General features: G+C 40.6%; 2 protein-coding genes across 8 annotated transcripts in view; one reads left to right on the top strand and one right to left on the bottom strand.

Annotated features, from left to right (window-relative positions):
• The window catches only part of ralgapa1 (Ral GTPase activating protein catalytic subunit alpha 1), a 68040-nt gene extending 65961 nt beyond the window's left edge, over positions 1–2079 (top strand). For 6 of the 7 annotated variants that reach the window (XM_008399828.3, XM_081603192.1, XM_081603193.1 and 3 more), the window contains one exon: positions 6–2079. In XM_008399828.3, coding sequence (XP_008398050.2) covers positions 6–151 — 146 coding nt within the window. In that variant the 3' untranslated portion in view covers positions 152–2079. The remainder of the gene's footprint in view (positions 1–5) is intronic. The other variant, XM_081603195.1, reaches the window with a different exon arrangement.
• Positions 2076–16268, bottom strand: insm2 (insulinoma-associated 2). Its single transcript, XM_008399834.3, has 2 exons — positions 15658–16268; positions 2076–6432 (listed from the first exon to the last, which is right to left on the bottom strand). Exon 2 carries the CDS (start codon positions 4437–4439, stop codon positions 2640–2642), a length of 1800 nt encoding a protein of 599 aa, XP_008398056.2. The 5' UTR covers positions 4440–6432; positions 15658–16268; the 3' UTR covers positions 2076–2639.
• Between the last annotated feature and the right edge of the window lie 901 nt (positions 16269–17169).

Below are 17169 nucleotides of genomic sequence, written 5' to 3' on the forward strand. Positions count from 1 at the left end.
CCCAGGCTCCTGCCTCGAGATGCTTCGGGGAGAAAGTCCAGCTCTTGGGGAGGCCGGGAGCGACTCGGCGTCCCCCATGTCTCCTCGAACTAGCAAGACCCGCATGTCGATGAAGCTGCGACGGTCCTCCGGATCCGCCAATAAGACTTGAGTCTCTCCACTTGATCACTTCATCCTCACGGATATAGCTTAGGTTAAAACCGTTAGTGTCGCATCTCACGTCCATCAGGGTTGAACAATGGCTGTTTTTCCTGCACTGAACACATTCACACACACTTACAAATGTACATCTGGTATAATCTCACAGTATAAATCTGCAGCTTTGCTTTCATAAAACACTCACTCCAATGCTGCTGAAAAAGTTCAATTTAAGCTGTGCAGTATTAGATCACACCAACACGTGCCATGTGAGGAAGTTGGCGAACACCTGTGTTACCAAGACTGCAAAACCGTATTAAAAAAATTAACTGTGCCACATCATGCACTGCAAGCAATGCTAGAGAGGATATTTGGTAGGATAAAACGTCAGAACAAACACGTCAGTATGTTTGCAGCTAGCTGCAGGGGAAAGTGTTTTTATTATCGAATACAAACATATTTGTGGAAGTTAGAAAGGTTCAGAAATCACAACCTAGGTCATGCTGTCAACTGTGGACAAGCACTGATATTCACTGCATTTGTTTTGTCTTTTTTTTATGTAAATTGTGCTTTCACTCGAACAAAATTGTCAAATGCTGTATGTTTATTTGTCCCTCCAAAAACAAGATTGCTTTTTTTTTTTTTTTTTGCTTCTTTGACTATAAATATGTATTCTGTATATCTATACGAGTATAAATATATATATATATATACATATATATATTAGATACATGGATGTCTATGAGAGTATGTACAGTGTGACGAAGCTTGTTGTGTAAATAAGATTACAAGAAAAGCTGCCAAAGCCAAAACTGTGGTTTAACCTCAGAGCATGTGTTTGCTATAAATAAAAACATAGGTCAACACTACAGAATGTTAAACTTAACTAGAGCATTTTTCTTCATCAGTTTGCACTTCATCCTCTGGAAATGTAGAAATGATCCCGTTTAGTTCACATTGTTTATTAGGCGGAGGATCTCTCTGGTTTGTCTGTCTTTCCACAGACTTCAGCTGATGTCAGGTTTTGCAACTCCAGCATTTATTTCACTTGTTGCTAAATGAGTCCTGATGGAAAAGACAACAAAAACCAGGTTGCTGCAGATTGACAGCCAAAGATGAGAAGAGGTGGAGCCGTCGTTTTAGAATATGTACATTTTTAGCATTAATCTGCTCTCTATTTAGAGGCATCACAAATCTCCAGATCAAATTAGATGTGACTGATTTGGAGAAAATGTTACATTTGTTTTCCTTTCACATATCCATTGCCCCGTAGTACTTTAGTTTTCTTTTTTGCAGTCTTAGCCATAGATTTTATAAAAAGTAGATGAAAAAATAAATGAAAGGAAAAGGACTGTACTTTTTTTTTTTTTTTTTTTTTTTTAATGCCATTTTTTAATAAAGACCGATTAAATGTTTCCTTTGTGTTTTAGAGTTAAACTGAGTGCTGGTCCCCTTTAAATTATTTTTAGAAGTCAAAATACAATTTATTGTTATGAATTCTGCTGTCTGGACATGTGCGCCATCCCAGTACTTAAATCTGCCCATGCCTGCATGCTCATCATGTAATAATTTGTCCCTTTCTTAATCATTTCCCTGGAAAATAATTTAACAATACTCAGTTTAAAACCTGATTAGCATAAACCAAAATAAAATAAAAATGTTTCTTATGTGAGATGAGGAAAAAAGTCGCATTTAAGTTGCAGCAGAATTATCCGCCGCCTCTGTAGGCTCTGGATGTCCACATGTTGGCAGATGTTTGTAACTACTGATGTAAAAAGAAACTGCATTTCAGCACTAACTGCATGTTATCAACACACACACACACACACACACACATGCTCGCAAACTCACCAAACCTGTAAACAGTGTAACTGTTTCAAACACAAAATAAAGTGTCAATGTGCAACAATGGACTTAAACAATAAAGGATTTGTACCTGTGGTTCCTGAATGTTTATTGATGTGACAGAAAAAGGTGATCATCAATATGTTTATTGACGGTAGCTTGGAATCAGTTACACAGTGAACGTAGAACATATTAAAATAGATCTGTACAGGCTTCTAGGAGCTGCGGTTGTGTTTTTAACTAGTCATTTTAAAATCAATACTGATATGAATTATGTAGCATTCTGTTGTTACATTGAATGCTTTGTTTCTGTATGAAAATATCATAGAGCTGAAACTTTATCAAAACACGTTACCGTAATTTTCTTTTTATCAACTTAAGGAATTTCTTCAAAGTCCACACCGGTTTATCGGCTTTTTCAGCACCAAGGACAGCGACCCTCTACTCTATTTAAATTTCTCCATGTAGATTTTAATGCCTTGCATTTCATTACAGAATATATAATTGAAGATTACTTTTGTTTACCGTGTTGATCAGAAAAACGGAATTAAGTTTTAAATTAAAGGCACAGGGACAGCTTAGTCCGAATACACAAAACAAAATCTACATTTAAGTTTGGCTCCTGTCATTGATAATCGATCAGTCTGATCCTTTTTTTATGGTCGTACTGTCATCTGCAGCAGCATCACCTGCCGATTCTCGGTGGGGTGAGACTTGTTGATGTGTCTCGTGAGCCCAGGGGAGCTGAAGAACGTGGACGGACAGTACTTGCACGTGAAGATCTGCTGCTGCTCGCGCTCCCCGCAGCTGCCCTCCTCTCTGTGCGCGTGGAACCCGTCCGCTGCCAGCGCTCCCCCCAGCGTTTCCGCCAGCAGCTCGTCCCTCATCGCGTGCCACACACGGTGCTTGTCCCGGATTTCCACCGACGGGAACCGCGCGCCGCACAGGTGACACAGGTACACCTGGCCGCTCTGGACACTGCCGCTGTCGCGCGCTTGGCTGTAGGACGATGGGGTTGGTGAAGCGCGCGCTGTCATCTCGTGTGCGGCCAGGTGTTTCTTCAGATAAGCCTGCCGGCGGAACTTCTTCCCGCAGTAGCGGCACTCGTACAGTTCCTCCTCCGCTAAGGACCGGACGAAGGTCAGCGGCGGCTGTTGCTGCTGCTCGCCCGGGGTTAGACGCAGGAGTCCGGACGGAGGGCTGTCCGCGGCTCTCACGTGCGGCTGCAGGTCCGGGTTCCGATAGTGAGTGGAGGAGGAATCGGGATTGTCTCGGGTGCGACCGTGGAGCAGCAGCACGCGGGAGCTGTCCAGGTGCTGATTGGTGTGCGCGCGCAGCAACTCATTCTCCTTTCCCTCCAAGTCCAGCGGCTGCCGCTCGTGCGTGACGAAGGCTCGAGCCTCCTTTAGCGGCTGGGTCCGGTTCGCGTGACCTTCGATACCCTGGTTGTTCACCGGACGCGGTTTGTGCCAGCGCCGGTGGGAGGCCAGGTTGGCGGGACAGCTGAAGACCTTGTCGCACTCGGGGCAGCGGTACTCCACGCGCACTATGCGGGAGCATTTGTGCTGCGCGAGGGAGAAAGGGTCGGGGTACTCCTCCTTACAGAGCTGGCAGATAAACTCTCCGAGCGGCTGAGTCCCGGTGTGAGCAGACCTCCTCAGCTCCGGACTCTCCTTCTTGATGCGCAGACCCAGAACCGGAGACGTGGTGACCTCATCCTCGAAGTTCTGTCTCCGGTTCGGTTTGGGTTTCTTCGTCTGCTTAGTGCTGAGTTTGTTCTGGTGGTCCGGATCAAGGTACGAGCGCTTTCTTGTGGCGCTCTCTTGACCCATCAGGGTCAGAGACGGGAACAAGTGCACGTGAGCCAGATTCGGGTCGTACTTATCGTTGTGACCATATGACTGCGCGTGGAGACGGTTGTTGTTGCTGCTGCTGCCGCCGCCACCGCTTGCGAGCAGCCTCTCAATGGAAGCGGACACAGAGCTCGGTGCGGCGCTAACCAGGAACGGCAGGTCCGGTAGCTCCGGTACCGAGGAGCACGGCTGCTGTTCGCTCTCCACGTGCTGCTCCAGCAGCCTCGTTCCCACTGGTTTGACTGGACTACAGGACTTGTTTATGGTCGGCTCGTGTGGAGGTGGATGTGGGTAGAAACAGGGGAAGTCACCGTCCACACTCAAAACGTCCACCTCGGTCTCCGGTAACTGCGCGTGCGGGTCAGCCTCAGCCTCCACCGCGGGCTCCACGTGAGGGCTCCACGCCTCCCTGCCCGGATTCTCGCGGAGTTCCGGCGATGCTCCACCTGGAAGGTCATTGAAGAGTCTCACTGAACCGTAGCTCTCAGCCTGCGAGCGACTCCGGTCACAGCTGGGCGCTTCAGGTGTACCGGTGCCGTCGCTTCGTGCGCGGTACGTCGCCGAACCTCGGCGGTTCCGTTTTACCAAGAATCCTCGAGGCATCGTGATGGTGGCGAGGATGTTGCGAAAGAACAGCTCGTGTGTGGAGACTGACTTTGAAGTGCAGCTTTGAAGTGGAGAGAGGGAGGGATGGAGAAGCGCGCGCAGGTTGGATGAGCGCACGAGAGAGAGCGAGAAAACAATGTTCAAACTTTGGACACAGCGTCATAAATCTAGCTTTAGAGAATGAAGTGTTCATTAAAGCGACTTTTCACTCCAAACTTACATCAGTGAGTCATAAAGGTGTTTAAATAACTTTAAAAAAAAAAAAGTCGGATAAAAAAACAGCAACTTTTTGACATTTCGGGACAGTGATTTTTGATAACTTAGAGAAAAAAATAACAAAACCAATGAGAAACATTTAAAACAGAAATGTCTAAAGAAAAGTACAACCTGCGGCTGAGCTGTTAAAGAAGTCCTTTAATGGTGGCTCTGGTGTCCCTCATCTTCCTCTTCCCAATATACTCCGTAAATCATCTATAGCGTTTAGGTCATGTGAGTTTCAAGGCCAATCTATCACGGCGATATGATATTGATCAATCTGGTATTGATACTTTTGGAAACGTGGGCATAATGTGCCAAATCCTGCTGAAAATGACATCACCATCTCCATAGGACTTGTCAAAAGGAGAAAGCGTGAATTACTTTGGAAAGCAAAATAAAGTGGACCAACACCAAGAGATGACATGGCACCCCGAATCAGCTGAGCTGAGGACGGTAAACCATTTGGCAAAAGTCCAGTCCTTCCTTCCACTAACCCATCTGGTTCAGGAGATGCTCAACACAAGCACTGCAACAGTTGTGTGTGTGAGTGTGTGTGCGTGCGTGCGTGCGTGCGTGTGTGTGTGTGTACGCGCGCGCCATCGCGCGTGTGTGTGTGTGTGTGCGCGCGCGTGTGTGTGTGTGGTCGCTCTTGAAGTGCCAACTTCAGCCAATCAGCTTGGAAATCTCCACCAAACTCTTTTACTCCCCATGTTGCTGCTAATCCATATTGCTGGCGTACCTTCTTTTCTTGACCACACTTTTTTCTTCCATTCAACTTTCTAATAGCACATTTAAAACAGCTAGCTTGATTAGCAATGACCTTATGTTGTAGACGCTCCTTGTTAACAACTTTCCGCCTGATAAAGTCAACAATCTTTCCCCATGATTATGCTGAGCGTAACTTTTTAAAAAATCTTTTATTATTATTGCTGTTGTGATATTTTTGAGGAACACGACTTTTCATTAGCTGTAAGCCATAATCATTATCAATAAACGTGTAAGGCGTCCATGTAAATAGAATTCTATTACCAAAATAGATATAAATTGAGGCTTGAGGATAGTAGCCTAAATTATACTTTCTGTTAGAGTTAAAATTGTTGTTTCTGCAGCAAATATATCATTTAAAAATTATTGTTTGTTTCTGTTTTTGCTTTTGGACTCGAAAATTTCAGGGTAGACTTAAACAAGAGTACTGAGTAAGATAAGTAACAGATTCAATGGGGGCTGTTCAGCTTGGCGGATGTTCTGCTGTTATTCAAATGTTCTGCATTGAGTTCTCACTCATGCGTCTAATTTGTCACTCACTGCGCTTTCTTTTCCTATCTATGTCTTTCCCCGGGGTGTTTTATGACCATACTGGCTTTATTTTGCCCGTCTTACCATTTGGAAGCTGTTCCAAGGTTTTGGGCTTGCCTGCTACCAATCAAGAGAAAAAAACGGAACCAATTCAGTGTGCAAATAGAAACGGCTCCCACGGGACTCGGATCCCGATCTTATCTCTTTTAATACCACTAATGACCGTTTCTGTGCCGCTGATGTGAGACAACACCGTGGGCATCGCTTTCCTCCTGAATGAGTCCCCTGAGAATCTGCTGTAGCTGATAAGAGATCGGAAAGTGAGCCGTGCTTCTGTCCGTCCTCCAGCCCTCAGGGCTTTGGGGCCCCTGCTGGCCGGGCCAGGAGCTCCGCAACCCGGCCAGACGGGGGTCGGTGCCTGGAAGTATAGAGCCGCCTGGGGAAAAGAGGTACAGAGAGATTAGGATGGAGGGAAAGAGTCCCACAGCAAACAGCTAATTAAACCACTACAACTAAAATATTCAAAGTAAATTAATGCATTTTAAAAAAGCAGTTGAGAACAAGCATGATCAAGTATAAAGCTGTAAATGAATGAACCATACCACACTAACAGTATTTTAAAAAAATACAGAAATTGATTATATCTGGGGAGGTTTATATATGTGAGTCCATATTTCTAAAAGATGAGACTCTACAACTCTTTTTTGTATGCCCACAAATAAAATTAGATTTTAAAAATTATTTTCAGCAATTTCCCAAAAAAATGTCTTATTCTTATTTTTCCAATGTTCTTTAAAAATCGTTGATGTCTCTGCCTGAAGTGGAGGAGTTCAATCTTCTTCAGCCTATTGGAGTGGGAGATTAATTTAGATTGGAGCTTTTTCTGCAGGAGGATGAGTGGAAAGACAAACCTCTCAGTTTATTATTGAAACCCATTTGCAGAATAAGTTTAGGGATCTGAGCGGAGGTATTCCTCCTGCACCTAAAATGAGTCACTTCAGGGCGAAAAAGAATTTATTTAAAATAAAAATAAAACAACTCAGCATGATGCTACCAGCAAACAGGTTTTCTCCAACCATAAGATTTCATAGGATCTCAGAATCTTCTTCTTCCTTGTATCCTGGGAAAACGGCACTGGAAATTTCTTAAGCATATTAAAATATGAACTTCTGTTAATATTGTTTTTGTAGTATTTGATCATTCTTGATCTGAAAAATCACAAGTACTCAGAAACAATGCTAAGAATCTTTTGAAAGAACTTTGCAACGCCTATTTTTCTATAGTTGAAGTTGCAAATCCTAACAACATTCATCCAACAATATGCACATAACAAAAACGTTCAAATAACTTTCCAGGACTTACTAACAATTATTTTTCTTACACACCTACAACAAAGGAATGTTTTTGTTGTACTAATTCAAAGTAAATGAGGGGTGAAAATATTATAACGGCAGAGTGATTTGTGAATATGAGTTTTTCAGCATTGAAAAAAAAAAATCTATATTATCCCTTAAAATAGTGTCAAATATCTGATTCAGAGTACCCAGGCTGGTCAGGATGTGGAAACATAAATCATGCATTATTCTACACTCAGTGTCACATATCGACAGAGTGAATGCACGATTAAAATAAAATAAATGTTGAATGTGCCTCCACCATAAAGCCAAAATCAGCGGAGGCCGGTATTCCTGTCTCCACATCAGATCTTTGAGGCTCAGTTAAAACGACCGCTGGGTTTCTGATCCCCCATCTCTCAAAATGTTAATTTAATCTGGCCAGATCCAGTTCTTAATCCTCGTATCAGAAGTTTATTATCTGAGAATGACTGAGAGAACAATGCGTTAGAGGAATCTCCAGTGAAGCAAAGCATAGTTTCTCTTAGTTCTGCAGGTGGTTCCTTTAGTTATGACTTCTTTCATAGAAAATCCTCATGAAATAGATTGAAGCTTGTGGTTTTAATGTGACAAAATGATACGATTCAACAGGTCTGATGCTTCTGTAAGCCACTGAATGTTTCACATCATTTGTGCCTAAAATTCAACCTTTATCTGCAGGTTTCTTTTTTTTTTACCACATCGCCGATGACATGATGGTGATGTTTCTTTTGCTGCAAGAAGATTGAGCAAATCTTTAACTTAGTGCAACACCAATGCACACCTAAAGGAGTCAGACCACATCATGAGAAGAAAGGGTGAGCTGGGACTGAAATAACATGAAGCAGACAGCTTTCAGTCATCTGAAGATGGGCTAAATTCTCTCAGTCAATCTCCTGTAAAAAATATAGATCGATTCAGTGTGTAGAGGCTGCTGTCTTTAGGACAGGGAGAGTGTGTGTGTGAATGTGTGTCTTTAGTTTGCATCGTATCGGTGGGCAGTGAGCTGGATAATTCCCCAGACTGCTGGAAATGACTCTATTGATCTGCGCTTCTCAGTCACAATCTTCTGAGGACTGCAGCTTGTACAGCGGGTCCATCCGTCTGTCTGGAATAACCTGGACCTTCCAGCCCGACTAGACGCACCGGGAAGTCTTCTGATCAGCTTTCAGTCATTCTTTAATATCTGTTTATTGTTTTTAACAACATTTCTTCCATATTTTGTTTGCGGTGGATCAGCTGTTTTCAAAGTTGCTTTGCAAATCTCAGATGTGCTGCCACTTTGTTTTTAGAGAATCTGGAGACCCTTTGCAAATAAGCAGTGTTCAGTCTTTTTTTTTTTTAGATTTACTATTATGAGCTGTAAAATATAATATTCTAAATGTTACATGGTCAACTTCAGGGCTGTAAGGGGATCCTGTGGCTGACAAATAAGACCAAATCATCACTGATCTGCTACTGTGACTGATATTTGCTATGGTTTTCTGTGGCCTTGTGCATTATGGTCAAATTGGTCCCATCTGTCCAAAGAACTTTTTTTTCTAGGCCTTCCTGGCATTTTTCCTCTTATAAAGACAAGATTTTCTAATTCACCGCTTTACAAACAAGTCACACATATTCATTCTTTTTCTTACTTTTCTGTTACGGATGTTAGCATTGGGCATGCCAGCTGAGGCCTGCAGAGTCTGAGATGAAGGTTTTTCCTTTCTATGTGGCATGGTCTGATCTTGTATTGGATTTCTGCATTGTGCATTACTGGGAGGACTGGCAGATTAAATGTTTTCCATTTTCTAATCTTTCTCAATGGGCAATAATAGATTGCAAATAATTTGGAAACCCTCAGCAACGGCTGCTTCTTCTTGCTGATATCTTTCCTCTGTTGTCCAGAGCAAAACATTTCCACTATATCCAGAGCAAAAATTGCTAATACTATTGCATTTTATAAGTGTAGCACCTGCTTGCTATTTTCACTCTTGAATATTGGTACCATTTAGGGCACGCTTACAAAATGGCACAATTGGTTTTAATACATATATAAAAAAATTGTTTTTCCTATTGAAAAAAAAAACATGCCTTAATCATTTGCAGGTGTCTCTTTCTTACAATAAGACAAATAAAAGTCACATTTTGATTTCGCATGGAAAGCTATTTGAAAAAAAAAATCGATTTTTATAGCTCGGGCTCTTCAGGTTCAAGTTATGACTCTCCTCAGAAAACTGATTATTTGTCGCCATCTAGTGGTAAATTTTTACTACAGCTCATTTCCCCCCTATGTTCTGTCAGATTTTGAATTTTTGAGTCATGTTCTGGTGAGAAATAGAAATAACCTGCAAACAATTTTTACAATGTTTTGTACACATACATACTGTGATCAGCCAGCTGATTGACCTTTGCTACAACCAGATCAGGCAAGTTCAGCTTCTTCAAGGTCGGACCTGATGTCAACAGCAACTCAAGCAGATATGTTTCCAATTTGTACGAAGCAGGTAGTTTGTTGTCATTGCAAATCAAGCTGCAGGCATCACTTGCTTCTCAAGCATTCTTGTACTTTCTACTTCCTGGAGTATAAATCGTAAAAATGTTCATTATTTGGTATCTATGTGTTGTGTTTTTATGTATAGTGGTTGATCAGTTGTGCTAAGCTTTATTATTGTGCAGGAATAATTAGTCTCAATTACTTATAGTAAGGAAAATAATTGTGTATTTCACAGATTTAGCATTTATTTACCATCACTCAAATCATTACATAGTCAACATATATTTTCTAATTAAGTAAAACTTAAGAAAATTAAGAAAAAAAATTAAAACTACCCCCATAAAAAAATAACAAAAAAAGCTGTAAGATGTTGATTCCACAGTACAGGGAAAAGTAGATCATTATCTGAATGTAAGAATGAATATTCAAAATATCATCTAGTGATTAAAGGTTTCATTTACAGTGTAAGACATGAACAAAAACATTTGTCACAACTGAGTTTTAAGAAAGAGATTGGACCTCTTGCTGATTCAGCTGTGAAAAAAAACTTCTTCCTGGATCTTTGGGGTTTTTTCTCTTTGTGTATCTCAGACAGGGAAGGAGTCATCATGAGGGCCTAATCAGCCAATCAGAAGAAAGCTTTTGATAACACGTTGCCAGTAAGAAACTGATTTGACTTTGTTTTCTTTGCAGTGTAATGTGATATTTTTTAAGGAATGTGCTGAACTTTGGAACTTAAGTTTAATAAAAAAATTTTTTAATTATATCAGAAAATAGTGATGTTGGAGTGTAATGATGTTAAAAGACTATAAGCATGGAAAATATTCTTTTTTAAAATTATTTACACCATATTTATAGTTCAAAAATAAAAATAGAGTCACTTTTATTTGCTTGTACCCAGGGCCCAGGGTGACTCCCACTGCCAGCGTTACAAGGGTTTTCTGTTGAACACCCAGACTCTAGTTTATTGCAGTTTTTACATTTTTCTTTCAAAAAGTGGAATTCAAGACTCCCTGACTTGTAATATTTTAAACATCAAACACAGTAAATACGGAAAAAATTAAATATTTGGCCTTATTAGTGGTTCTCAGGGGAAACAGGAGTCGCCATGCTCTTCTTGCATTACTCTGTAGTTTCTTTTCTCTTGCATAAATCCATCGTGGTTGCCCTGGGAAACCCGATGTATTTTCAGAAATTGCCTAATTAACATTTAGTAAACAGAAAGTTGTCTGGATGCTTAAAGTAGTCAGGGTAATCAGGAAGAGGTGCTGTGAGAGTTTCCAGACCAAATTTAAAGACTTAAAGCCGAATCATAAAGACTTGAAAGGGATTACATTTTACAGCTGTGGTTATAATTTGTTGTAAACAAAAGTGAAGTTGTAACCCGACTGCAATTTTTTTCTGACATTCCCTAATAGATGAATATATGAAAAAAATCTTTATTAGAGAATTTATTATACATTTTAGAAGATTTTAATATTGAATGGTTACGATATATATACATTGTTGTCTAAAATAGAAATATCCAGACAGTACAGTCATGGCCAAAAGTTTTGAGAATGATTCAAATGTTAATTTTTACAAAGTCTACTGCTTCAGTTTTTATAATGGCAATTTGCATATACTCCAGAATGTTATAAAGAGTGACCAGCTTAACAGCAATTAATTGCAAAGTCAATATTTGCCTAGAAAATGAACTTTATCCCCCAAAATACATTTCAACTTCATTGCAGCCTTAAAAGGACCAGTTAACATCGTTTCAGTGATTGCTCCATTAACACAGGTGTGGGTGTAGATGAGGACAGGTCTAGAGATCAATCTGTCATGATTATGTAAGAATGACATCCCTGGACACTTTAAAAAGAGGCTGGCGCTTGGCGTCATTGTTTCTCTTCTGTGAACCATGGTTATCTCTAAAGAAACACCTGCAGTCATCATTGCACTGCACAAAAATGGCCTAACAGGGAAGAGTATCGCAGCTAGAAAGATTACACCTCAGTCAACAATCTATCGCATCATCAAGAACTTCAAGAAGAGAGGTTCCATTGTTGCCAAAAAGGCTCCAGGGCGCCCAAGAAAGACCAGCAAGTGCCAGGACCGTCTCTTAAAAGTGTTTCAGCTGCGGGATCGGGCTACCAGCAGTGCAGAGCTTGCTCAGGAATGGCAGCAGGCAGGTGTGAGTGCATCTGCACGCACTGTGAGGCGGAGACTCTTGGAGCAAGGCCTGGTCTAAGGAGGGCAGCAAAGAAGCCACTTCTCTCCAGGAAAAACATCAGGGACAGACTGTTATTCTGCAAAAGGTACAAGGAGTGGACTGCTGAGGACTGGGGTAAAGTCATTTCTCTGATGAATCCCCTTTCTGATTGTTTGGGATATCTGGAAAATGGCTTGTTCAGAGAAGACGAGGTGAGCGCTACCACCAGCCTTGTCTCATGCCAACTGTAAAGCATCCTGAAACCATTCATGTGTGGGGTTGCTTCTCAGCCAAGGGAGTCGGCTCTCTCACAATCTTGCCTAAAAACACAGTCATGAATAAAGAATGGTACCAGAATGTCCTCCGAGAGCAACTTCTCCCAACCGTCCAAGAGCAGTTTGGTGATGAACAATGCCTTTTCCAGCATGATGGAGCACCTTGCCATAAAGAAAGGTGATAACTAACTGGCTCAGGGAACAAAACAGAGATTTTGGGACCATGGCCTGGAAACTCCCCAGATCTTAATCCCATTGAAAACTTGTGGTCAATCATCAAGAGACGGGTGTACAAACAAAAACCTAGGAATTCTGACAAAATGCAAGCATTGATTGTGCAAGAATGGACTGCTTTCAGTCAGGATTTGGTCCAGAAGTTGATTGAGAGCATGCCAGGGAGAATTGCAGAGGTCCTGAAGAAGAGGGGTCAACACTGCAAATATTGACTTGCTGCATTAACTCATTCTAACTGTCAATAAAAGCTTTTGTTACTCATAATATGATTGCAATTGTATTTCTGTATGTGATGAAAACATCTGACATACACACATGAAAACCAGAGGGCAGCAGATCAGGTGAAAATATAATATTTGTGCCTTTCTCAAAACCTTTGGCCATGACTGTAGAGGAAGTGGGTCATGTGTCTTTAATGTAGAGCAATCAGAGAATCACAGGTAAAGAAACGGGTGAGAAGACTGATCTAACCTCCCTGCACACTGTCATTCTTAACAGTGTGATTTAATGAGTCACTGATCACTTTGACCCTTGTGTTATGAAAGTGTGTGGCTGAGTGATTCATCATGAATCAGCTGGCGTTGTGCACGTTATGCTTACGCCCAGAATCCCCAGGGATTCCCACTGACACAGACACGTTCCACAGGTTTGTGAATGATCTTACAAATATTTAACAGATGCTTTTCTTTCTTCAGAGACGAGAGATAAACCACTCAGACACGTCTTGAGTTGGACCTTTCAGTATCATTTCAAAGTGACTCCTGAATGACTCAGGATTTCATTTTTTCTTCTACAGCTTCAGTTGGAAGTTTTCATCCACTCACCACTAGCTTGATTATTCACTTTGGGCTTTCAACTGTATGTGATTTATTCAGACTTTTACTTTTTCACTCAGTATAGTAGCAACTTTTGACTGCAATGATTTCTTATAAACACAAGAATAAGATTCACTTGGTTAAAACTTGCAGCCATTAAGAAACTTCTGGTATAATCCCACCTGGATTTTTGAATTAGTAGGTAATTCTTTTGGTGATGCCTCACAGCATGATGCAGTGACCGTGCTTGAAAACTGCATCAGTATACTTAGGATTAAAAGCTTCACTTGACTGATTTTATCGTTGTGGGTCAGATTGCTCAATCTTGTCCCACAACATTTTGCCCAGATGTATTTTGTTTTTCCATATCGGAAGCTGCTAACTTCAGTTGAGTTGTTGAATGTTAAGCGTTTACCTCTTTGTTGGAAAGTCTTTTCTGAGTCTGTGGTGATTATCACTGACCAGAAGTCAACGCGTCTTGGTTTCTTAAAGTTAAAAGATGTTCTATAATTTTCAGGGCCTCTTATTCTGATCTTTGGAGAAATTTCTTGATTGTTTACAACTTTAACTGGTTCATCTGATGCCTGAGGGCTAAATATTTGTGGCTTAATGTCTTGAAACTAATAAAACAGAAGCCATTAGTACAAGTAGAATCCCAGACTGCAGCTTTGTTTCTTCGGGCAATTTTTCTAATTTGCATACACCGTAGCTCACAATCAGATGTTTCTTTTGTGTTATTGCCAGCTGGCTTTTTTTTGTTTGTTTTTATCCACATTGAACTTTCCAAATATTAATAAGTAATCCCACATACTCAGGTTACATAAAGAAATATCCATAAAAAAAAACCCACACCTCATCACACACATAAATCCAGCTAAGTGCAGCTTTTCCTTCCCTGCTCATTTTGCAGCTTTGAATGTTTTCATGTTTTCACCATGTTGGAGTTTTCCCTGTGCTGTTTCAAATGCTGGTTTCCAGTCACTGGTCTCATATGACTGACCTCCAGTTCAGCTAAAAGGGTGACACTCATGCTTTAAAATGTTTGCAGAAAGTCAAACTAAAACTCCCAGACAGCTAAACCTGGAAGTATCTGATTTGCTCTCCAAAGCATAAAAAAAAAAAAAGCATTAATAAAAATGGGATGGGTTGTGGGATTAAGTCGACTTTTGTTTTCTTTCATAGTGGCGTGGCTGCTTTTCTTGCATCCTGCCCTTGTGAATTCCTCTTTGCAAGTCTCTGCCTTTTCTTAACGTCCTGCCAACCAGCTGTTATGTGACCATAAACAAAAAAAGTGCTGAGAGTGAGGCCTGAGCTTCCTGGTTTGACTGGTCGCTCAAATGAACAATAGGAAGCTTGGAGTTTCCCCGTTAGGCCCACAGAACATTATGTTCAAGCTGTTATTTGTTTTGCAAAGGGATCGGTCACAACCTTGTGGAGTCTTGCAGCCCAATCAAGAATTTCAAGTCGTGCAACAGACTATTAGGGATTTTCATTCAGCCTGAAATGAAAATAGCCTGCGCATTTGCAACCTTCGACTTGAGCTGCTGAAGTACTTCAGGTCATGCACAGCAATGATTTATTCTGGAGGTTTTATTGTGGTTTTCATTGGCCTTTAAAACGTTTACTACTTTCTACCTCTTCAGCTCAAACTGCGTGCAGTTTAACGTGTGGTCAGCATCCGCGGGTGTCAGGGGGGAAACTCCACTGCTCGTTTGTAGCCTCACTCATCGCACTGCACAGCAAACGCCGTCTGAAATAACACTCTAACCTTTAGAAGAAACTCCCATGCAGCCCCCCCAAGGTCCTGCAGCCCGGCCCACCGTTTCCAGCGGAGCTGCTGAGCAACACTTGTTGAGTTATTTATGAGGGCTTTTGCAGATAAAGGTGCAGTTATAGTACTTTCCAGCCTCCTGTCTCTTATCAAAAGAGAAACTGTTTCCCTTCTGGAAGCATGTCGATATTCAAGAGTGACACTTTTTAACAGTTTGCACCAAACCAATTTGAAAATGATGGCATGCAAATGAAATGTAGCTTCTTTAGGTGTTGCTTTTTGCTTGCAGGGTTAATATTTTTAGAAGATGGATAAATTCTGCATATTAGACAAAAGTAGCTGAGACACCGGGGACTTAAACAAACACTAAACAATCTTATCAACTTCTTAAAAACTAGAATATTACAAAAAACTTGTTTGTAATAAAGAAATGTTTGACTTCTGACAGAAAAGGTTCAGAATGGAGGTTAGCTGAAACTGAAGGGACTCATTGCAGTTCACAGAGTCATGCATCCATACTTACATATTAGTGGAAAGTTGAGTTAAAGGAAAACATTTGATAAAGGAGCAGGAATAAATGCTGCTTTTGCCACCACCACACACAAACATGTTGCATTCCTTGAGTTGAGCCTCTCCTTAACCACAGACAACTTCACAAGTACCTTACCTGAAGAGAAAAAGGGTTTGGAGTCAGTGGTACAAAGAAAAACAAATTTTAATATTAATGTCTCACAGTTTGTTACAGATCTAAGTTGCTTTTCTGTAAGCCAAGATTTTTGCATTAAAATCATCTTCTGTAATGGTCAAATTATCTGAGAAACTGAGTTTTTCCATTTTCTTTATCTATGAAAACGAAAGCCAAGTAAGCAGAAATAAATCTGGTCAGCTTTTCCAATTATTTGTATTTACCCACCAGGTTATACCTACAGTCCAAAAAGACAAAGTTCATTTATATTCTGACGCCCCAAATTGTAATAATTTTGTCCCAGGCTTGATGTGTTTTACAATGAACTTTTTTTTGAAAATTGTAAATAATATAGCAAATTCTGCCATGCTAAGTCCTGAGTACATGCTCAGAAGTTAATTTAATGGCTAATACATGTGATATTAGGATGCAAAATGATGAACAAGACTTCCTAGGTTATCATGACAAAGCTTTTCACTCTTCAACTATAATCACGATAAATAACGTCTTAGAGTTTCTGCAAGCTCTGGTAAGTTACATGTTTGGACCACTATCACATGAATTATAAAAAATAAAAAGCATAATATTTTATAACTTTAAGTTACAGCTTAAGCAGGTTTAAAAAAAAACTTTGTCAGCTTATTTAGGTGTTTTCCAGACATGTGACTCAGCTGGTTGAGGTGAGTAACTCACCTTCAGTACCTTCAAACAGTGAGTCTCATATTTATTCATAGCGGGTTACACTTTTAAAGTCGAGCCTCTTTAATTACACACTTTCCTGTGAAATTGGGGTAAGTGTGCTAAAATGTTTTTATTATTATTATTATTATTTTATTTGGATATTGCTTTGCCTGTATCATAGGATCTGCGGTTTTGTCACAGTATCATAACATCCAGACTGAAAGTCAGTGTTTGTGCTGACCCTTCAAGAAAAAAAAAAGTGATTTGGGGATCTTTCAAGTTTCATCATCCTCCGAAGATCACCTCTTTATAATCCATATTTAAACAGTTGTGCATTCTACATCTAACATCGTTTTTAAATCTGAATAGAAACAAAATACGTAACATAAAATGTTGATGTACTCCAGTAATTCAATGCAAAAAGTTACATTTATGTTATATGCATGCGTGACGCACAGAAGGATTTGTCTTAAGCGGGGTTGTTGTTCGTTTTGATGAGTACAGATTACGGCTAATGGAAACACAAAATGTAGTTTCTGTCAAAAAGTCGTAAGTTAAGCAATCCAGACTTCCTTAACACTTCAGCAGAGACATTGCTGTGATGCATTACTTCCAGCAACAGGAACCCAGAACATGAGTGTGTAATGTACAGTACATGGACTTTACAGT

Source organism: Poecilia reticulata, chromosome 22 (assembly GCF_904066995.2).
Source record: "Poecilia reticulata chromosome 22, P_reticulata-male-v2, whole genome shotgun sequence".
Classification (NCBI taxonomy): Eukaryota; Metazoa; Chordata; class Actinopteri; order Cyprinodontiformes; family Poeciliidae; genus Poecilia; species Poecilia reticulata.